General features: G+C 39.5%; 1 protein-coding gene across 3 annotated transcripts in view; it reads left to right on the forward strand.

Moving 5' to 3' along the window:
• The window catches only part of RNF38 (ring finger protein 38), a gene marked incomplete at both ends in the record, with an annotated part of 130,077 nt that overhangs the window by 97,075 nt on the left and 9,199 nt on the right, over window positions 1-23,803 (forward strand). For all 3 annotated transcript variants that reach the window (XM_080709602.1, XM_080709603.1, XM_080709604.1), the window contains 6 exons: window positions 2,580-2,793; window positions 8,613-8,780; window positions 11,877-12,047; window positions 16,811-16,972; window positions 18,200-18,306; window positions 19,607-19,691. In XM_080709602.1, the coding sequence (XP_080565728.1) occupies window positions 2,580-2,793; window positions 8,613-8,780; window positions 11,877-12,047; window positions 16,811-16,972; window positions 18,200-18,306; window positions 19,607-19,691 (907 nt within the window). The remainder of the gene's footprint in view (window positions 1-2,579; window positions 2,794-8,612; window positions 8,781-11,876; window positions 12,048-16,810; window positions 16,973-18,199; window positions 18,307-19,606; window positions 19,692-23,803) is intronic.

Below are 23,803 nucleotides of genomic sequence, written 5' to 3' on the forward strand. Positions count from 1 at the left end.
TGTCCCTCTTTAATGGCTGAGTAAAATTCCATTGCGTGTAAATACCACAGTTTCTATGTTCACTTATCTGTTGACATATATCCAGGTTGGTTCCATAATTTGGCCCTCCACAATTTAGTGAGACCCTGTTTTAATATAGGGCTGGGATGTAGCCGAGAGGTAGAATACCCCTAGGTTCAATCCCTAGTATCACTAAATTATTTAAAAATAAAGGAATGGGAGCCGGGTGTGGTGGTGCACACTTGTAATCCCCATGCTTGGGACCTCTTTGAACACAGGTTCAAAGCCAGCCTCCACTACTTAGTGAGGCTCTCAGCAACTTAGTGAGACCCTGTTTCCAAATAAAATATAAAAGAGGTCTGTCTGGGAGAATAGCCTGGAGGTAGAAAGCCTCTGGGTTTCACCTGAGTACCACCAAAAAATAAAAAAATAAAGGAATGGAATGGATGGTAGTCTGAATGTATATTCCATTTTGATTCTTCTCCCCCCCCCCTTCCTCCTTCTCCTCCTCCAGGGATAGAACCCAGGAGGATTCTATGACTGACTCTGCTTCCAGACCAATTTTTTTATTCTTTATTTTGAAACAGGGTCTCACTAGTTGTGGAGTGCCTCACTAAGTAACTGATTTTAATGTGCACATTTGTTTTCATTTGCATATGGTAAAGACTTAGAATTGTTATGTCTTATTCTAATAACATCATCTTCTCAAATATTCTTATAGCCTGGTGTGATGGCACACACTTGCAATCCCAGCATTTGGGAGGCTGAGACAGGAGGATCCTGATTTGGGGACAGCCTCAGCTATTACTTAGGCCCTTTGGAACTCAGTGAGATCTTGTTTCAAAATAAACAATAAAACCGGGTGTGGTAGGGTGTGCTTGTAATCCCAGTACTTGGGAGACTGAGACAGGAGTATCAGCAGGTTCAAAGCCAGCCTCAGCTACTTAATGAGGCTCTCGGGAACTTAGACCCAGTTTCAAAAAAAAAAAATAGGAAATAGGTCTGGGAGCATAGCCCAGAGGTAGAAAGCCTTTGGGTTCCATCCCTTGCACCACAAGAATAATAAAATAAAGAGCTGGGGGCGTGGTGGCGTACGCTTGTAATCCCCGTGCTTGGGAGGCTGAGACAGGAGTATTGCACAGGTTCGAAGCCAGCCTCAGCTATTGAGTGAGACTCTCAGCAGCTTAGTGAGACCCTGTTTCCAAATAAAATATAAAATAGGTCTGGGAGTATAGCCCAGAGGTAGAAAAGCTCCTGGGTTCCACCCCCAGTACCAAAAAAAAAGAGAAAGAGAGAAATAACACTACATTACCCCCCCTCAAATACGGCTGAGGGTATAACTCGGAGGTAGAATGCCCAGTACCACCAAAAAATAAAATATTTTTATACATAAAAATATATTTGCCATATTCATTTAGATAGCATACATAGATTTATTTCTTTTTTTGTATGTGTAATATTGGGAAATAAACCCAGGAGCATTCTATCTCTGAAATACACTTGCAGCTCTTTTTATTTTTTTCTTGAAACAGGCTCTCACTAGGTTGCTGAGAATTTTGTTAAATTGCTGAGGATGGGACACAGGAGCATTATACCTCCAATCTACACCCCTAGCCCTATTTTTTAATCTTTCATTTCTGAAACAGGGTCTCACTGAGTTGAGAAAGGCCTAAGTAGCTGAGGCAGTCCAACAAAACGTGATCCTCTGGTCTGTGCCTCTCGAATGCTGGGATTACAAGCGTGTGCCATCCAGCCTGGCCTTGATGAAACTTTTTTTTGTGTGTGTATGGTACTGTGAATGGAACCCAAGGGCTTTCTAGCTCCAGGCTACACTCCCAGACCTGTTTTATATTTTATTTGGAAACAGTGTCTCAGTAAGATCCTGAGAGCCTCACTAAGTAGTTGAGGTTGGCTTTGAACCTGTGCAATCCTCCTGTCTCAGCATCCCAAGTACTGGAATTACAAGCTTGCACCACCCCACCTGGCTGATGAAACTTACTTAAATTTGTAACTTTTTAGAGCTGATGGGTAATCATAGCAGTTACTTAATACTTAACCTAACCTTAGAATATATATTTTTTTTTTCCTGTGGGTCTGGGGATGGAACCCAGAGGCATTTGACCTACACCCCCGCCCTATTTTTTATTCTTTATTTTGAAACAGGGTCTCACTAAGTTGCAGAGGGCTTCACTAAGTAGCTGAGGCTGTCCATGATCTGCGATCCTTCGGTCTTAGCCTCCCAAATGCTGGGATTACAAGTGTGTGCCACCACACCCAGCTAGAATATATTCTTGATAGGTAAACCAGGCATGGTGGCACATGCTTGTAATCCCAGCATTTGGGAGACTGAGACAGGAGGATTGTGGTTCGCACACAGCCTCAGCTATTACTTAAGCCCTTTGCAACTCAATGAGACCCTATTTCAAAATAAAGAATAAAAAAATAGGGCTGGCGTTGTCACTCAGTGGTAGAATGCCCCTGAGTTCCATCCCAGTACCGCAGGGGGGAAAAAAAAGAATATATTCTTGATAGCAACATTATAGTAAATTACCTTCTCTTTGACATTTACTATATTTCAGTCCTCCTGTCAGGCGCCAAAGAGGAAGAAGGGATCGTCTGTCTCGACATAATTCCATTAGTCAGGATGAAAACTATCACCATCTCCCTTACGCACAGCAGCAAGCAATAGAGGAACCTCGAGCCTTCCACCCTCCGAATGTATCTCCCCGTCTGTTACATCCTGCTGCTCATCCACCCCAACAGAATGCAGTAATGGTTGACATACATGATCAGGTACAGTAGCAGAATGTTCAGGAAGTAAGGTAAAGGTTACTGGGAGCTTATTGAAATTATTCGATTCTTTGTTGCAGAGTTCTTTTAATTTTACCTGAAATGTAGCCCTTTTAATTAAGTTCTTCATTCTCTTGAATTGAAATTTAAATTTCACACAGAATAAACATTCAAAGAAAAAAATGCCACTGAAAATCACAGTAGCATGAAGGAAGTTAAGAAACAGTCTTAACACAGGTAGTTTAAGATGTCAATGTAGAAGATTATAATTCACTGTTGAAGATTATATAAACCTATTTAAATGGTGAACAGTTTGACTTTAAAGATCCAATTTTGCAAAAGCTGTCAGTTTTTAAAATTGATAGAACACAATCATGCATATGTTCGTTTGCTTTTTATGGCTACTTTGTACCAAAACTAAAGTGGTCACATACCTAAAATACTCACTATCTGAACCTTTGTCACAAACCTAAAATATCACTATATAAACCTTTAAGAAATAATTGACCAACTGATACCCTGGTCTAGAATCCAGACCAAATGTTTCTCAGCATGTGATCTGAATTAGCTGAGTAGCAGCAGCAATACCTACACATTTGTTAGAGATGCAAATTCTCAAACTATACACTAGACCTACTAAATCGGAAACTCTGGATGTGAGACCAAGCAATTTGGTATGAGAGTCCGTCCAGTGAGTCTAATGCACAATGCAATTAGAAAGCCACTGTTTTATAATTTGGAGGAAGAACAAAGTGGGCAGAGTAGCACTTTCGATTATTAGAACTTACTATAAAGCTATAGTAATGAAGGCATTTATACCATAGTCAAATAGGCTAATGAAATAGGATATAAAGCCCAGAAATAAGCTAACACATTTATAAATGCTTTATATTTAATAAATGACTGCAGATGAGGTGATAAAAGCACATTTTTATTAAATAATGGTGTGACAATTAGATGTCCAAAAGAAAATGTGCAACTAGACCTTTTTACCTCAATCTATTCACAGAGGTCAAGTCTATGTAGATAAAAGACTTAAATCTTAAAGGCAAAATGGTAAGCTTTTAAGAAAGTAAAATAGAAATAGCTTTGTAGCCTTTGATAGGGAAGGCTTTTTAAATAAATAAGAGGAAAAGCACTAGCTGAACATGGTGGCACACACCTATAATCCCATTACTTGAGAAGTCAAAACATGCGAACCAAAAATTGGAGATGAGCCTCAGAAGCTTAATGAGACTCTCAGTAACTTAGAGATCCTGTTGCAAAATAAAAAACAAAATATGCCCCCTGGAGAGGATCAATTTCTAGTATCCCACCTAAAAAAAGGGAGAAGCCTAATTATATGGAAAAGTAATAGTAAATCATACTTAAAGTTTGTGTTCGTGTTCCCTGTCAGAAATAAATATATGTTCGTGTGTGTGTGTGTGTGTGTGTGTGTGTGTGTGTGTGTGTGTTTATTTACCAAGGATTGAGTCCAGGGGCATTCTATATTTGTGCTAAACCTCTAGCCCTTTATATTTTGAAACATTCTTGCTAAATAACTGTGCACTGACCTGCAACCTGTGATCCTCAGGCTCTCGAGTACTGGGATTATAGGCATGCGTCACCATGCCATGCTGGCTGTTCACTTAATTTTTGTTGTGTTTTGTAGCAATGGGGATGGAACCCAGAGGCTGAACTAAACCCTCAGCCTTATTTTTGTTTTCAAACAAACTCTCACTAAGTTAATGAGAGTCTCACTATTTGCTAAGTCTGTCTTCAAACCTGAAATTCTCCTGTCTCAGTCTCCAAGTACTGGGAGTACAAACATGTACACACTATGTTTGGTGGTTTTTTTTTTTTTTTTGGTGGTACTGGGGTTCCTGAAAACTCTTCTACTTCTAATTTGGAAACAGGTTCTCTTAAGACAGCGTGGCTGGCTTCGAACCTGCGTGATCCTCCTGTCTCTGCCTCCTAAGCGCAAGGATTACAAGCGTGTGCCACCACGCCTGGCGTATATTTGCTTAATTTTTGACAAAGATTTTAAAGGATTTTAAGAAGGGAAAGAAAGATTTTTTTTTTAATTAATGATACAGGAAGAACTGGATATCCGGATGAATTTAACTTTGGCTTCTACTTAGTGTCATTTACAAAACTTCAAATTGGATTCTAGATCTAAATGTAAAAGATAAAATTGTTAATGAAAGATTATCCTTTTGAGATAATCAAGGATTTCGTGTGTGTGTGTGTGTGTGTGTGTGTGTGTGTGTGTGTGTGTGTTACTGGGGGTAGAACCCAGGGGCTTTTCTACTTCTGGGCTATACTCCCAGACCTATTTTATATTTTATTTGGAAACAGGGTCTCACTAAGTTGCTGAGAGCCTCACTAAGTAGCTGAGGCTGGCTTCGAACCTGTGTGATCCTCCTATCTCAGCCTCCCAAGCGTGGGGATTACAAGTGTGTGCCACCACACCTAGCATAATCAAGAATTTCTTGATCAGGATATAATAAGCACTATCATACTACACAAAGTAAAGCGTTATCATACTAACCTTTATAAAACACTAACAATTGGATTTTATTAAAACTAAAAATTTTGCAGGCCATGTGTAGTGGTGCATGCTTGTTATCCCAGCACTGAGGCTGAGACAGGAGAATCGCACAGGTTCGAAGCCAGCCTCAGCTACTTAGTGAGGCTCTTGGCAACTTAATGAGACTCTTGTTTTCAAATAAAGTATAAAATAGGGCCGGGCGTGATAGCGCACACTTGTAATCCCAGCATTCGGGAGGCCGAGACTGGAGGATCGTGGTTCATGGGCAGCCTCAGCTAGGCCCTCTGCAACGTAGTGAGATCCTGTCTCAAAGAATAAAAAATAGGACAGGGGGTGTAGTTCGGAGTTCGAATGCCCCTGGGTTCCATCCCCAGACCTGCAAAAAATAAAAAATAAAAAAAATAGAGCCGGGCGTGGTGGTGCACGCTTGTAATCCCCGTGCTTGGGAGGCGGAGACAGAAGAATCGCGCATGTTCGAAGCCAGCCTCGCTGGCTTAAGAGACCCTGTTTCCAAATAAAAATATATAAAAATAGGTCTGGGAGTGTAGCCTGGAGGTAGGAGGGTTTCCAGGAACCCCAGTACCACCAATAAATAAATAAATTAATTAATTTAATTAAATAGGTCTGGGAGTATAGCCCTGAGGTAGAAAAGCCCCTGAGTTCCACCCCTAGTACCACCAAAAAAAAAAAAAAAAACCCTAAAAATTTTGCTTATCCAAAAATAATATTCGCAAAGTAAAAAGGCAAATCATTGCCTGGAAGAAAACATTAACAATACCACATTTGAGATAGAATTTGGATGTAGAACTTAAAAAGAACTTTCATACCTAAGTGATAGAGCCATACAGAAAAACAGAAAAATTACTACCACAAAATTGAGACACTGGTTACTTTGGTAGTAGGGATGGGGAGTGGTAATTGAATTCAATTTGACCAGGAGGGAGTCCTTATGGAACTTAATAGGGATATTGGCGGTGTTAAAAAGAAATAGAGGACTATTATATTTCATTGATTATGAAATGTTATTATTTTATATTTTAATATCACTGAAGTTGGGTTGTTTCTCACAGTTAATAGAATCTTAATCTTGGTGTCAACCAGGTAGCAGTTGTAACAGTTATTAGTTGTTCATGGCCAGCACCAAAACTTCTATAGTTAGTCCATAGCAATTATGTAATTGCGTTTGGGAGAAAGGTGAGTTAGCATCATTCTCCAAGCAGAATTCAAAAGTAGACCAACTCTATGTAATAACAAACCTGAGTGAAGAATCTAACACAGAATAGCCTTCCTTTTGTTTATGGATTGTTTTAAGAAATGCCGCATCACCAACACCCTGGATGACACTGAGCATCTTATAGAAAAAACACTGTACTGTGTAAGAGAGAAAGTGACTCAGCGTAGGTGGGCTCTAGAAATGAAGTTTTTTTTTGTTTCAAATTGTTTTTGGTGGTACTGGGGGTGGAACCCAAGGGGCTTTTCTACCTCCGGGTTATACTCCCAGACCTATTTTAGACTTTATTTAGAAACAGGGTCTCAGTAAGTTGCTGAGAGCCTCACTAAGTAGCTGAGGCTGGCTTCGAACCCGTGCGATCCTCCTGTCTCAGCCTCCTAAGCACAGGGGTTACAAGCGTGCGCCACCATGCCCAGCTTGGAAGTGAAGTATTTTACTTATAACTTTTTATTAATATTCAAGTGTTATATGAACTCAATTAAAATTTTTTTAGTATATATGTATTATATTGCGTGTGGTTTTGAGGGTGGAACCCAGGGGCATTCTATCTCCGAGCCACACCCCCAGCCCTATTTTTTATTCCGTATTTTGAAACAGGTTCTCACTGAATTGGAAAGCATTTCACTAAGTAACTGAGGCTGTCCTCGAAACACAATCCTCATGTCTCAACCTCCTGAATGCTGGAATCCCGTGTGCCACCATACCCAGCTTCCTTTAGTATATTTGTGAAATTATTTTCCAGTTCTAGATTGAACCCAGGGTACCCTACCACTGAATTTGAGTGACATCTCCGGCCCCCCGTCCCCTTTTTTTTTTTTTGTGGTACTAGGCATTGAGCCGGGGCGTTCTGTCTTGAGCTCCATCCCCAGCCCTTTTAATTTTTTGCTTTGAATCAATCTCACTAAGTTGCTGAGAGTCTTGCTTAGGCTAAGGATAGCTTTGAAACCACAGTCTTCCTGCCTCAGCCTCAACCTCATAAGTACTGGGATTGTAAGTGTGCACCACCATGTCCAGCTATTTATGTATTTATTGTGGTACTGTGGACACAGAGGCATTCTACCTCTATTACACCTCCAGCCCTTTTTTTTTTTTTTTTTTTTTTTTTTTTTTTTTTTTTGGTGGTACTGGGGGTGGAACCCAGGGGCTTTCTACCTCTGGGCTATACTCCCAGACCTTTTTTATATTTTATTTGGAAACAGGGTCTCACTAAGTTGCTGGAAGCCTCACTGAGTAGCTGAGGCTGGCTTTGAACCTGTGCAATCCTCCTGTCTCAGCCTCCCAAGCGCAGGGATTACAAGCGTGCGCCACCACGCCTGGCGGAGGAAGGCAAATTTTGAAAAGCAAACTGCCAGGCATGCTGGTGCATGCTTGTAATCCCAGGACCTGAGAGGATAAGACAGGAGTATCGCAGGTTTGAGGGCAGTGTCAGCAAGTAGTATGATTTCTTTTTTTTTTTTTTTTTTTTTTTTTTTTTTTGCAGTACTGAGGATGGAACCCAGGGGCATTTTACCTCTGAACTACGCCCCCAGCACTATCTTTTAGTGCTTTTTTTTTTAAGGGGTCTCAACTAGAAGTATTAATGTAACAGTAGGCAGCTTATTCTCCTGAGGTTTTATTTTGTTTTTTTTTTAGAGCTAGTGATTGAACCCAGAGACATTGACCTCTGAGCTACACCTTTGGACCTATATTATTACTTTATTTGGAAACAGGGTCTCACTAAGTTACTGAAAACCTCACTAAGTTGTTGAGGCTAGCTTTGAACTTGCAATTCTTCTGTCTCAGCCTCCTAAGTCTTGGGATTACAAGTGTGTACCATGCCTAGCTCTTATGAGATTACCAAATCTCGTTGAGTGAAGGATTTAGTCTCAGTTCTGCTAGGATCATATATACTCTTGAAATAGCTTTCCTATACAAAGAAGACAAATATTCTGGTTGAAACTGCTAAAGGAAATACATTATGAAAATATGCAGCTGAGAAGAGAAATGAAATATCTAAATATTAATTTGTAATAGTTAATGTTGTATCTAAAGAGCTGGAATTAAATTTTTCTTTCCTAATAGCTCCATCAAGGAACAGTCCCTGTTTCCTATACAGTAACAACAGTGGCACCACATGGGATTCCACTCTGCACAGGCCAGCACATCCCTGCTTGCAGTACACAACAGGTCCCAGGATGCTCTGTGGTTTTCAGTGGACAACACCTCCCTGTATGTAGTGTGCCTCCTCCAGTAAGTCCATGCTTTATTCTCATTAGATCTTACATGTTAAGCACACAGCCCTGATTTGTCTTTGTAATGTACAACTCATAAATCCCTCTTTAGAATGACTTAAGTGCATCATATAAGCAAACAAAATTTAAAGAGGCTGTTTTTATAGTTTCACTTCCAAGTAAAAAGATGAATTTTACTGCAACAGAAATTTTAGGCATGTCGACACATGCTTGTAATCCCAGTACTTGGGAGGCTGAGACAGGAGGATTGTAGATTTGAAGCCAGACTCAGCAACTTAGTGAGGCTCTCAGCAATTGACAAGACCCTGTTTCCAAATAAAAAATAAATTAAATCCAAATAAAATTAAAGTAGGTCTGTGGGGTTGTAGCCTGGAGGTAGAAAACCCATGAGTTCAATCCTCAGTACTACCAAAAAAAAAAAAAAAAAAAAAAGCTGGGCATGGTGGTGCATGCTTATAATCCCAGCATTTAGGAGTCAGACAAGAGGATTGTGGTTGCCGACAGCCTCAGTTACTTAGTGAGGCCCTTTGCAACTCAAGTGAGACCCTGTATCAAAATATAGAATAAAAAATAGGGCTGGGGGGTGTAGTCTGGAGGTAAAATGCCTGTGCCCCTGGGTTCCATCCCCAGTACTGCCAAAAAAAAAAAAAAAACCACCTCAACAACATGATTATAGTAACTACTTAATAAAATTAGCTTTAAACCATGATTTAATTTTATATTATATATATATATATTTTTTTTAGAATATCTTTTGTCAATCCATATTCCTTTTTATATCAGCATTTTATCAAAAAAAGCTTGATAATGTTGGCTTAAGTCTCAGGCTATAGTATTTAACAGTTTATAGTCTCAGCACTTTCTTCCTTCCCCATACTAGGGATTGAACCCAGGGGTACTCTACCACTCGCCGAACTAAATCTCAGCCCTTTTTATTTATTTATTTATTTTTAATTTATTTATTTTTGTGGTACCGGGGGTGGAACCCAGGGACTTTGCTACCTCCAGGCTATACTCCCAGACCTATTTTATACTTTATTTGGAAACAGGGTCTCACTAAGTTGCTGAGGCTGGCTTTGAACCTGTACAATCCTCCTGTCTCAGCTTCCCAAGCTCAGGGATTACAAGCGTGCACCACCACACCTGGCTGGCTGGCTGGCTTGCTGGCTGGCTTATTTATTTATTTATTTATTTATTTATTTATTTATTTATTTATTTGTGGTACTGGGTATTGAATCCAGGGGCATTCTACCTCCAAGCTATACCTCCAGCCCTATTTTTTATTCTTTGTTTTGAAATGGTCTCGCTAAGTTGTGAAGGGCCTAAGTAGCTGAGGCTAGCTACGAACATGGCGATCCTCCTGTCTCAGCCTCCCAAGTATTGGGATTAAGCGTGTGCCATCATGCCCAGCTTAAATTTTTTTTATTTCTGAGACAGCGTCTTGCTAAGTTGCTCAGGCTTGCCTCAAACTTGCCATCCACCTGTCTTGACTTCCCAAGTCCTGTGATTACTAGCATGTGCTGGGTTTTATTTGTTCACTTGATTGGTTTTTGTTTGTTTTGTGGTCCTAGAGATTAACTCAGGGACATTCTTTCTCTCAACTACACCACAGCCCTTTTTATTTGAAACAGGGTCTCCCTGCATTGCTGAGGCTGATCTCAAACTTGCAATCTTCTGTCTCTGCTTCCCAAGTTCTGATATTACAGGCATGCCACCACAGCTGGCTTCTTATTGGGTATTAATGGGCACTTTGAATCCTGTGATAAAAATGGGGTTTTTAGATACTGATCTGAGAAGTTAAATGATTTGCTGAATGTCATAGAGACAGTATGGAAAAGCAGAGATTCATACTCATTCTCCTGCCTTTGAAGCTTATGCTACCAACTCATAACCCATCCAGAGGATCTAAATGATTTAACTAAGGCCAGAAAATGTCTTCAAAGCCAAGCACTTGGCAAAAAAATATGACAAAGTTCAAATGCCCTGGTCTGAATGTGAAAGCAGACTTCATATGTCATTGCTAATTTAACAAATTAATTTACCCAATCTTGTTTTCTCAGTAACAACCATTGTTTCAAACAAAATAGTGAGAGACAATAGAGCTTTTATTTTAAAAATTTTAGAAAGAAATTTCTACAAGATTAAAAAGCAAAGTTTCTTAGTATAACAGTAGTATCCACCACATCTTTATTATGTATGTTGTAGTGCTGGGAATTGGACTTAGGAGCACTTTACTACTAAGCTACACCCCCAGTCCTTTTTTTTTTATTTTGAAACATAGTCTTGCTGAATTGCTGGGGCTGGCCTCAAACTTGGGATCCTGCTGTTTCAGGCTCTCAAGTATTGGGATTACAGGCTGTGCCACTGTGCCCAGTTTCCAGTGCTTTTTTTATTTTTAAATGTGGTACTGATGTTGAAACTCAGTGGCGTTCTTAACCTCCAAGCTACACCTCCAAATCGATTTTTAACATTTTTATTTGGAAACAGGCTCTTGCTAAGTTGCTGAAACTTGCAGTCCTCTGTTAAGCCTCCCAAGTACTGGATTACAAACGTATGCCACTGTGCTTAGCCTTCTACTGCATCTTAAAGCAAGTAGAGATTCTGTTTTGGGGTAATATCCCCCATTTTATCAGTGTTAAAAAGACTAAAATAAAAGTTAGGTATTTTTAGTTATTTGGAAAATAAATATAAAATGGAGAATAAACTAGTTACTAGCCCTTACTAATAGATGCAAAAGTACATGTTATATTCTTAATGTAATTTATTTTATTAAAACATTTTTTGTACCAGGTGAGGTGGCACACACTTGTAATCTCAACATTTGGGAAGCTGAGACGAGAGGATCACAGCAGACAGCCTCAGCTACTTAGTGAGGCCCTTAGCAACTCAGTGAGAACCTGTTTCAAAATAAAGATTAAAAAATAGGACTAGGGGTGTAGCTGGGAGGTAAAATATCCCTGGTTCCATCCCCAGTACCGTGCCAAAAAGTAAAAACCGGGGAGATACGGTAATTATTTTTATCTACTGTATGTACTTTTTTCAATTAGTTTTATACTCTGACATTTTTAACCCCAAAAAATGATTTCTTTTACAGATGCTTCAAGCATGTTCAGTTCAGCACTTACCAGTACCATATGCCGCGTTCCCGCCCCTTATTTCTAGTGATCCATTTCTTATACATCCTCCTCACCTTTCTCCTCATCATCCTCCTCATTTGCCACCACCAGGCCAGTTTGTTCCTTTCCAAACACAGCAGTCACGATCGGTAGGTATTTCTACTTTGTCTTTAATTTTCTCGAAATGTTTAGAATCCAGATTAATTTAGTAGATGTAAGTTTTTGCCACTTAAACACTATAATTTAGGCACTCTTAGGGTTCTTAGAAAAATTAAAGAAGTCCACATACAAATTAAGCATATTAACTTTAAATTAGCCTGGTTTCTTAAATTTTTCTAGTTATTTTAATGTCAATTTTCTAATTTGAATTTGCAGTGTTCCTTCATATCTATAATCCTTTATGACATAAACCTGAATATTTACTTAGTTGTAGTATTTCCTTTTATATATGCCTAAAATGTAAATATTATAAAATTAGTACTTGTTAGAATAAGTAAGATAGTCCTTTTAACACGGTTAGTTTTGGGGGGGAGCTTGAATATAACTGATAGAGATATTATTTGGGGGGAGCTGACATAGATAAGCACTGTGTAAATAAAAGGGCACAGGAAAAAGGTCCAGTTGCTTTTTTTTTTTTTTTTTTTTTTTTTGGTGGTGGTACTGGGGTTCCTGGAAACCCTTCTACCTCCGGGCTACAACATGCCTGGCTTCGAACCTGCGGGATCCTCCTGTCTCTACCTCCCAAGCATGGGGATTACAAGCATGCGCCACCACACCCGGCCATCGAGTTGCTTTTTGAACAGGCTAAATTCAGCATATATTAACCATCAGGCATCAGGCCTGAGGGAAAAGAGGAGAACTAGCTTATAGAAATTGTTGAAGCTAAAGATCCCAGCTCTGTGAAAGGAACATTGTTTACTAAGGATTTATACACCATGCTGGGAACCAAAGAAGGATGAGTTTACCTTTTAGTCTTCCTGAAAGGTACAGAAGCAATTATGATAGAAGTTTGGCTCATATGAGGAGCGGGCGTGATGGCGCACGCTTGTAATCCCAGCATTCAGGAGGCTGAGACCTGATGATCACAGTTCATGGACAGCCTCAGCTACTTAGGCCCTCTGCAACTTAGTGAGATCCTGTTTCAAAATAAAGAAAAAATAGGGCAGGGGATGTAGCTCGGAAGTTGAATGCCTCTGGGTTCCATTCCCAGACTCGCAAAAAAAAAAAAAAGTTTTTGGCTCATGAAAATTTATAACTGTGTACAAGAAAATGTCTCGATCAGGATAGGAGCCATGCCTTCTTAGCTTTCTATATCTGGGAATTCAAGGTTCAAGCAAAATTTAGCTGTCACTTGTCTCTAAGTTTGGAGTTCCTTAAAGGACCTGTCACATAATCAAATTGGGACTTATGTCCACTAGTATTACCATAGTTTCATCAGTTGTGATTTTTTTCCCAAGCATGTATAGGCTTTCAAATTAAGGTGTTAGTAGTTGATTATATTTGGGTAATTTGTTGTTATCCTGTAACTGATGGAGAGAATCCAACTAACATGTAAAATTACAAGTTCCCAAGAGAATTGAATTGAAGTTGGGCTGAGATAGGAGGATTAAAGGTTTGAGGCCAGCCTCACAACTTAGCAAGACCCTTTAAAACAAAAAATAAAAAAGAGCAGACTGAATACTCTGCAGATAAAATGCCTCTGGTTTTAACCTCCTTCAGTACCAAAAAAAAAAAAAAAAGAATTGAAAACATCACATAAATGTGTACATGTTTATAGTATAAAATCAGTTATAGTAGCTAAAAAAAATGGATATGGTCTAGGTATTTATCATGATAAATAGATGAGCAAAGAGTGATCTGTTCATAAAATGGAATATTATTCAGCCATAAAATGTGATGAGGTAGCCAGATGTGGTGGCTCCTGTTTATATTCCCTGTACTTGGGAGGTTGAGACAAGGATTGTAGGTTTGAGACCAGCCTCAGGATTTAATGAGACCCTGCTTCAAAACAAATTAAAAAAATAATAAAATAGGGTCAGGTTGTGGATAATTCAGATGTAGTAGAACACTTCTGGGTTTTTTTGGTGGTACTGGGGTTCCTGGAAACCCTTCTATCTACGGGCTACACTCCCAGACCTTTTTTTATATTTTTTATTTGGAAACAGGGTCTCTTAAGCCAGCGAGGCTGACTTCGAACCAGCGCGATCCTCCTGTCTCCGCCTCCCAAGAGCAAGGATTACAAGCGTGTGCCACCACGCCCAGCTCAGATGAACGAATCTTAAAAACATTATGTAGCTGGACATGGTGGCACATGCTTGCATTGTAATCCCAGCATTTGGGATGCGGATACCAGAGGAGTGCAGTTCCCAGACAGCCTCAGCTACTTAGCAAGGCCCTTCGCAACTCAGTGAGATCCTGTTTCAAAAATAAAAATAAAAAAACTAAAAAATTGGACTGGGGGTGTATTTCGGAGGTAGAATGCCCCTGGGTTCCATTCCTAGTACTGAAAAAAAAAAAAAATTATGCTAAGCAAAAGAAGCTAGACACAAGAGCCACCTATTGTTTAGTTCATCTATATGAAATGTCTAGAAGAGACACATTTTTAAAAGCAAAGTAGCTTATTTTGAATAGAATGGGTGGTGAAATGTATAGTGGACTGGGAGTGGGATTTATTTTTAGGATAGTAAAAATATTCTCAAACTTGCCAGGTGTGGTGACGCATGCTTATAATCCCCGCACTTGGGAGGCGGAGACAGGAGGATCAGGCAGGTTCGAAGCCAGCCTTGCTGGCTTAAGAGACCCTATTTCCCAAATAAAATATAAAATAGGTCTGGGAGTATAGCCCGGAGGTAGAAGGGTTCCATCCTCAGTACCACCAAAAAAAAAAAAAAAAAAATTCTTGATTTTAATCATAAATGTTGCATAATTCTGAATATGTTAAAGTTCATTTTTAGTGTACTCCTATTATAGTATGTGAATTATATCTTACTGATTTATTTATTTTTTATTTGGTGGTACTGGGGATTGAATTCGGAGGTATTCTACTTCTAAGCTACACCTTTTAGTATTTTGTTTTTGAGATAGGGTCTCATTAGGTTAATGAGATTCTTTATGTTGCTGAAAGAAAACACATGCTATGTGCATTACACAGCACTGTGCATTTTATTTATTTAATTTATATTGACTTGGTTTTTATCTACACTTCTGAAATAGACTGTGAACATGTCAGCATGTCAAGTATTTGTCTATGCGTATGTATGCGATATTGAGGATTGAACCCAAGGGGCATTATACCTCAAGCTGTCTCCCCAGCTTAACTTTTTATTTGGAAACAAGGTCTTGCTAAATTGCTGAGGCTGGCCTTGAACCTGCAATCATTCTGTCTTAGCATCCCAAATACTGGGATCACAGGCGTGTGCCATGTCCAGCATCATATCAGTTTTATAAATGACAATCCCCAGGTTCAGATTAAGTGATTTATCTAAAAGTCCCATTGCAGCCGGGCGTGGTGGCGCACGCTTGTAATCCCCACGCTTGGGAGGCAGAGACAGGAGGATCGCGCAGGTTCGAAGCCAGCCGCGCACACTGGCTTAGGAGACCCTGTTTCCAAATAAAAAATGTAAAAAGATAGGTCTGGGAGTGTAGCCTGGAGGTAGAAGGGCTTCCAGGAACCCCAGTACCACCCAAAAAAAAAAAAAAAAAAAAGAGGTCCCATTGCTGGTAACAGTGCCAAGATTCTGTCTAATGTCAGAGCTTATAATCTTTCTACTACCACATAATGCCATTGTACCTTATCCCATTTAGCCCTATTTCTGTTTTATAAATATATGCCATGTTCTTTATCTGAGAGGGGAAAAGTATTTCAAAAGCTTTTTAATAGATCTCAGCACCATGACTGTAAAAGTGATTTTACCTTTCATATAACTGCCTTACTGTATGACTTTTTTCTTTTAATTTCAGGAGAAAGTTCAAATAGTAAATATATTCTATAATGGATAATGGAAATGCTTATTGAACTTCTTGGTAGAGAGATTTTACTACAAGCCAGGCATGATGATGCACGCTTGTAATCCCAGCATTTGGGAGGCTGAGACAGGAGGATCGTGGTTCGCAGACAGCCTCAGCTACTACTTAGTGAGGCTCTTTGCAACTCAGACCCTGTTTCAAAAAATAAGGAATAGCTGGGCGTGGTGGTGCACGCTTGTAATCCCCGTGCTTGGGAGGCAGAGACAGGAGGATTGCGCAGGTTCGAAGCCAGCCGTGCACGCTGGCTTAGGAGACCCTGTTTCCAAATAAAAATATAAAATAGGTCTGGGAGGTTGAAGGGCTTCCAGGAACCCCAGTACCACCAAAAAAAAAAAAAAAAAAAGGAATAAAAAATAGGGCTAGGGGTGTAGATCGGAGGTAGAATGCCCCTGGGTTCCATCCAAAAGAGAAAATATTTTACTACAGTTTATGTCCACCTGTGTGAATTTTAGATTGCTCTGTGAACATCAGGAGATATATGGCCTTGGCTCAGTGGTAAAGCCCTTGCCTAGCATTTGCAAGACACTAGGTTTGATCCAAGCACTGAGGAAAAGAGAGAAATGTGGGTCCTTAAAAATGTTGTTGGATTCTTAATTTTTTATTATTAAGTACAATTTTTTTTCCTTTCATGGTCTTAGGGATTGAACCTAGAGGCATTTTACCTTTGAGCTAAACCCCCAGCCCTGTTTTTTATTCCTTATTTTGAAACAGAGTTTCACTGAGTTGCAAAGGGCCTCACCAAGTAGCTGAGGCTGTCCACAAACCTGTGATCCTTCTCTCTCAGCCTCCTAAGTATTGGGATTACAAGTGTGAGCCACCAGGCCTGGCTAATGAAGTACAATTGAAACACTAGAAATGTATGTTTGGGTTTTTTTTTTCTCCACAGCCTCTGCAGAGGATAGAAAATGAAGTTGAACTCTTAGGAGAACATCTTCAAGTAGGAAGTTTTACTTACTCCCCATCAGCCCATCCCCCTACATTACCTCCATCAACTCCTTTGCAGTTCTTGACACATGATCCTTTGCATCAGGAAGTGTCCTTTGGAGTAGTAAGTTTTCATACATTGTTTTAATGACTTACTTGTTTTAAGTTATTTAAGTATAATTTCAGCCATGTTGAGAATTTTGTTTTTGATTTGGGAACTGGGGATGGAACCCAAGAGCATTCTACCTGCAAGGTACACTCCCAGTCCTATTTTTTTGTTTGTTTTGTTTTGTGGTACTGTGGGTGGAACTCAGGGGCTTTTCTACCTCCGGGCTATACTCCCAGAACTATTTTATACTTTATTTGGAAACAAGGTCTCACAAAGTTGCTGAGTGCCTCACTAAATAGCTGAGGCTGGCTTTGAACCTGTGTGATCCTCCTGTCTCAGCCTCCCAAGCACTGAAATTACAAGCTTGCACCACCGTGCCTGGCTTATTTTTATTTTTGAAACAGGGTCTTGCTAGGTTGATGAATGTCTTACTACTTGCTGAGGCTATTCCTGAACCTGCGATCCTCCTGTCTCAGCCTCCCAAGTACTAAGATTTCAGGTATGTGCCACCATGCCCTGGTGTGTTAAGAATTTTAAACTTATTCTTGAAGGCATTCAGGTGGAAAATTATATTTAAAAATATACCTAAGCTTGGTGTGGTAGTGCAGGCTTGTAATCCTAGCATTTGGGAGGCTGAGACTGGAAGATCATGGTTTGCGGACAGCCTCAGCTACTTAGGCCCTCCGCAACCTAGTGAGACGTTGTCTCAAAATAAAGAATAAAAAACAGGGCAGGGGATGTAGCTTGGAGGTAAATGCTCCTGGGTTCCATCCCCAGACCCGCAAAAAAAGAAAAGAAAAAGAAAAAGAAATATACCTAAAGCCAGGCATGGTGGTACACATTTGTAATTCCAGTACATGGGAGGCTGAGACATGAGGATTTCAGGTTCATAGCCAGCCTCAATAGTGAGGCCCTCTGCCACTTAGTGAAACCCTGTTTCACAATAAAGGATAAAATATAGAGCTGGAGGTGTAACTTGGAGGTAGAATACCCCTGAGTTTAATTCCCCAGTACTGCAAGAGAGAGAGAGAGAGAGAGAGTGTGTGTGTGTGTGTGTGTGTGTGTGTGTGTGTGTGTGTGTGTGTGTGTTTAAAATTGGTTATTACATCTATATTAACATTAAGTATTAAATACTACCTGAATAATAAACTTATGATTTTTTATAACCAAGAGGCTTTATTTGATAGATTATTTGTAAATGTAGAATGATAGTAAATCCTTTTAACATTTTCTCCTCTTCAGCCTTATCCTCCATTTATGCCTCGGAGGCTCACAGGACGTAGTAGATATCGATCCCAACAGCCAATACCACCTCCTCCTTACCATCCCAGCTTACTACCATATGTGTTGTAAGTATTTTTTTTATTCTAATGACTTCTGAATTTTTGAAACCTTGAGATTCTTTTCTTTTCTTTTTTTTTGGTGGTACTGAGGGTGGAACCCAGGGGCTTTCTACCTCCAGGCTACACTTCCAGACCTATTTTATATTTTATTTGGAAACAGGGTCTCACTAAGTTGCTGAGAGCCTCACTAAGTAGCTGAGGCTGGCTTCAAACCTGTGCGATCCTCCTGTCTCCGCCTCCCAAGTGCAGGGATTACAAGCATGCGCCACCACGCCCAGCTTGAGATTCTTTTCTTTATGAATTTTCTATGGTCTGTTAGTATAGGGTGTGTTAGATATTACTTTTACTTAGGATTTCGGGTAGGAGATCAATTGAGTATAAAAGAACCAAGGACTGGGAGAAGTTGGGGCAGAAGAAATCTTGGAGCCATATAATACATTTACCAAATCAAGAAATGGAAAAGTTTTTGCTTCTTTGACAGAATTACTTGACTGTCACTTTTTTTTTTTCTTTTTTTTTTTTTTTCCGGTGGTACTGGGGTTCCTGGAAGCCCTTCTACCTCCGGGCTACACTCCCAGACCTATTTTATATTTTATTTGGAAACAGGGTCTCTTAAGCCAGCCCGAACAGCTTGATCCTCCTGTCTCTGCCTCCCAAGCGCGGGGATTACAAGCGTGCGCCACCAACTGCCCAGCTTTCTTTCTCTATTTCTATCTTAAAATTATATAGTATAAGTCCTCCCACCTTTGTTCTTAAAATTATTCTATTTAAATTTTTACATAAACTTTAAATATAGTATGTCATTTTCTACCAAAAAAAAAAAGCTTGCTAAGGTTTTGATAGCAATTGTATTGAATGAACAGATCATTTGGGAGGGAACTGATATCTTAGCAATTTTTATTTTTAAAGCCTACTATCCTAGCAGTATTTTTGCAGCTTTTAATCGTACAGACCCTACATAAGTCTTATGAAATTTATCCCTACATTTATCTTTCAGGTTTTTACTTTTTTAGTTTTTGTTTTTGTTTTGTTGTTTTGGTACTAGGGATTGAACCTAGGCCATTACATAATGCATGCAAGGCAAGCACTTTACCACTGAGCTACATCCCAGTCTTATTTTTAATGTTATTACAAATGGTATATTTTTGCTGTCAATTGTTGATTGTTGTTGGCAAAATCTTTGTTTTTAAAGGGTGACCACTGGTAAACCCTGGCTGTTCTTGTAGCACTGACCTCTGTCCTTCTGCCCTGTTCATTGAATTAATGTACTAATATATCAATGCTAATGTGGTTATTTTCACTGCAGATCAATGCTTCCAGTGCCACCTGCAGTGGGCCCAACTTTCAGCTTCGAATTGGATGTGGAAGATGGTGAAGTAGAAAACTATGAGGTTAGTAGATGAATTGTGAATTAATTAAGTATTGTATACATAAGTACTGTTCCACTCAGCTCTTTCATCTGGTTAAACATTAGGTAATACTTCATGCATTTAAGAATATAAATATGTCGTAAAACTGTTGAATATGTGCCAAGTATCTATAAGAAGTAAGATTTTGAGGCTCTGTTAGAATTACTTTTTCTTTTTAATTTTGGTCATCCTGGGGATTGGACCTAGGGGCATTTTACCTCTGAGGTATACTCCCAGTCCTTTTATTTTTTTATGAAAGAAAAGTAGCTGAGGCTGTTCGTGAACCATGATCCTCCTGTCTCAGCCTCCCAAATGCTCAGATTACCGGTGTGCACCACCATACCCAGCTTTATTTATTTATTTGTTTTATTTGTGTGGGAGGGGGGCCTACTGGGGGTGGAACCCAGGGGCTTTTCTATCTCCAGGCTATACTCCCAGACCTGTTTTATCTTTATTTGGAAACAGGGTCTCTCGATAAGTTGCTGAGAGCCTCACTAAGTAAATTGAGGCTGGCTTTGAACCTGTGCCCATCCTCCTGTCTCAGCCTTCCAAGCACTGGGATTACAAGCATGCGCCACCAACACCCAGCTATTTTTTTTTTTTTTTAAACAGAGTCTCGCTAAGTTATTAAGGCTAGCCTCAAACCTGCAATCCTCCTGTCTCAGCCTTCCAAGTACTGGGATTATAGACATCCACCATGCCTGACAAAATTACGATTTCATTGAGAAAATGCAGATGAGAAAATGGTGAGTTTTCATTAGGTGTTCTGAAAAGATTTTGTGGAACTAGAAATGTTTTGAACTTAGCAGGGCATGGTAGCACATGCCTGTAATCCCAGACTTGGGAGGCTGAGATAGGAGGATCACAGATTCTAAGTTAGCCTGAGAAACCTAACAAGACTCTAGCATCCTAACAAGACCCGTTTCACAACAAAAAATCAAATAAAAAGGACTCTGGGTATAATATGGAAAGTTAGAATGTCCCTGAGTTCAGTCTTCAGTAACTAACACACAGAAATATTTGAGTTGATCTTGAAAAATAGGAAAATTTTTTCATGCAAATGATCAAGACAGGCAAATACAGGACATTTTTTAACAGCATATAGTCTGTGCCCTGCTAAATGTTTTTGGTGCTTTTATGGCATCACATCTCTACAACTAGGAGCCAAAACTTTGCTAGTAGTAGTGTAAAGGAATAGATTAAAATGATTATCAAAATGAAAAGTACTTCCCAAGTACTGGGATTACAAGTTTGTACCACCATGTTTGGCTAATACTCTTGTAACTTAATACAGCCATTTTGGAAAATAAGTACACAAGAAATACCAGGAACATGGCCCAGCAATTCCCCTGCTGGGTATATAGCCAAAGACAATGAAATGTTCACTGCAACATTATTCACAGTCATCAAGATATGGAAATGAGCTGGGTGTGGTGGCACACATTTATAATCTCAGGACTTGGGAGGTTGAAACAGGAGGGTTACAAGTTCATAGCCAGCCTTAGTTACTTAATGAGGCCCTCCACAACTTAGACCCTATTTCAAAATAAGAAATAGGGTTGGAGAGCTGGGCGTAGTAGAGCACATTTGTAATCCCAGCATTTGGGAGGCTGAGACAGAGGATCTTGGTTTGTGAACAGCCTCAGCTACTTAGGCCCTTTGCAACTCATTGAGACCTTATTTCAAAATAAAGAATAAAAAATAGGGCTAGGGGTATAGCTCGGAGGAAGAATGCCCTGAGTTCCATCCCCAGTACCACACATACACACACACACACACACAAACAAACAAACGATATGGAAATATCGTTTCTGGTAGATGTCAGAAGATAGATGTCACTGGTAGATGACCAGAAGATAAAGAAATTGTGATGTGTACGTGTGTCTGTGTCTGTCTGTCTCTATGTGAGTCTGTTCCTCCTTTTTTGCCAGGACAGTTACTGTGGATTGAACACAGGAGCATTCAACATCCAAGCTAATCCCCCAGACTTTTTTTTATTGAAACAGGATCTGGCTAAATTGCTGACACCAGCCTTGAACCCAGTAATCTTCTTGTGTCAGCCTCCCAAGTACTGAGATTGCCGCTGTGTACCACTACTTTCGGCTTCTCACTGCTTTTTTTTCCTTAGGATACTTAAAGCACTAATCATGTCCTGACTTCAGTTGTCTTGCTTTGTGTGTTGTATAAATTTGTTGAGGGCTTGTTCATCTTGTACTCTTAAAGTTTTAATGAGCATATTTTATTGTCATAAAATTTTATTTATTGACCTATAGCAAGTTATAGGCCAATATAATGTTCATCGTCCTATAATATATACAATAGAGGTGTAAGGATGTTTATCAACTATATCATGAGTCTAATCTAAATTTTATATGCTAATTATAATCAGCATTTGAAAGGGTTAGAGGGTTGAAAAGTGTAAAGAGTGCATTAATTTAGATAACTCAGTTCTCTAAAACTGTTCCTAAAGCAAAGCTATGATGCTGTATAAAACACACAGACCTATTATAACATTAGTTATTGAAATCTGGGGGAATTAATTCTATTTCTTTCATTGTTCATCGCTATTTCTTTGTTGCCCACTCCCTTAATCCTGTGGCAGGATGGAGAAAAGTAGAGTCATTAAAAATTGGGAGCACCACAATTAAAAATTGGGAATACCACGTAAAAGAGTAGCTTGGTGTAACTTCTACTGTGGAAATAATTCCTAAAAGATACAACCACAATAACATCACACCTAAAACAAAATTAACACTGGTTGGTTTTTCTGTGTGTGTGTGTGTGTGTGTGTGTGTGTGTAGTACTACGGATTGAACCCAGGGGAGCATTTTTGTCACTGAGCTATGCCCCGGCCATGTTTTACTTTTATTTTTTTACATTTTTTGATGGTAGTGGGGATGGAACCTACAGGCATTCTACCACCAAGCTATACCCCAGACCTGTTTTATTCTTTTATTTGGAAACAGGGTCTCACTGAGTCGCAAAAGGCCTCATCTCATAAGTTACTGAGGCGGGCTATGAAGCTGGTATTCTCCTGTCTCAGCTTTCCAAGTACTGGTATTACAAGTGTGCACCACCAGGCCCAGCTTATTGTTTTTGTTTTGTTTTGAGGTATAGGGATTGAACCCAGGGGAAGTCTACCTCTGAGCTACATCCCCGGCCCTATTTTTTAGTCTTATTTTGAAACAGGGTCTCACTGAGTTGCAAAGTGCCTCACTAAGTAGCTGAAGCTGTCTTCAAACCATGATTCTCCTGTCTCAACCTCCCAAATGCTGAGATTACAATTGTGCGCCACCATGCCCAGCTTATGCAGCTTATTGTTTTTATTTTAAAACAGTCTCACTAAGTTGTGGGAGGGCCTCACTAAGTTACTGACACTGTCCTCAAACCTGTGATTCCCATCTCACCCTCTCAAGTACTGGGATTACAGGTGTGCACCGCCATACCCTGCCTCTCCCAGCCCTTTTTTAAAGATTATGTGCTGCTTGGCACAGATTTGTGAGTGAAAGTCCTTCTTTTTTTTTTTTTTTCTCCCTCTTCATTCTGAAACAGGGTCTCATTAGATTGATATGTCTCACTACTTGCTGAGGCTGTCCTCAAACCTGAGATCCTCCTATCTCAGCCTCCCAAGTATTGGGGTTACAAGTATGCACCACCATATGCAGCTAAAAATCTATCTTTTAGAGCAGTGCCTCTCAACATAGGAATAGTTTTGTCCCTTGGGATTATTTGATAATGTCTGCAAAAACTTTTGATTATTAAAACTGGGATGTTACTGGCACTTAGTGAGTAGAGGCCAATGATGCTGCTCAGTATCCTACAGTGCCTCGATAGCCCCACAGCCAAGAATCATCCAGCCAAGTTTAATGTCTATGAGTTGGTAAGCTCTTTCGCAATACACAAAGAACTATTTTTACCATGAAATTATACCATCCTTTAATTTTCTTTCAAAACAATCTGGGGTTTAAGATAGATAATAATAATAGATGAAGTAAGATTAGCCATGAATTATTGAACCTGAGGGATTGGATTTTGTTCCTCTGTTTATCTATTTTTGTATGTATTTAAATTTTTTCTATGTAAAATACCAATTT

The sequence above is a fragment of the Muscardinus avellanarius genome (genome assembly GCF_963383645.1).
Source record: "Muscardinus avellanarius genome assembly, chromosome: 13".
NCBI lineage: Eukaryota > Metazoa > Chordata > Mammalia > Rodentia > Gliridae > Muscardinus > Muscardinus avellanarius.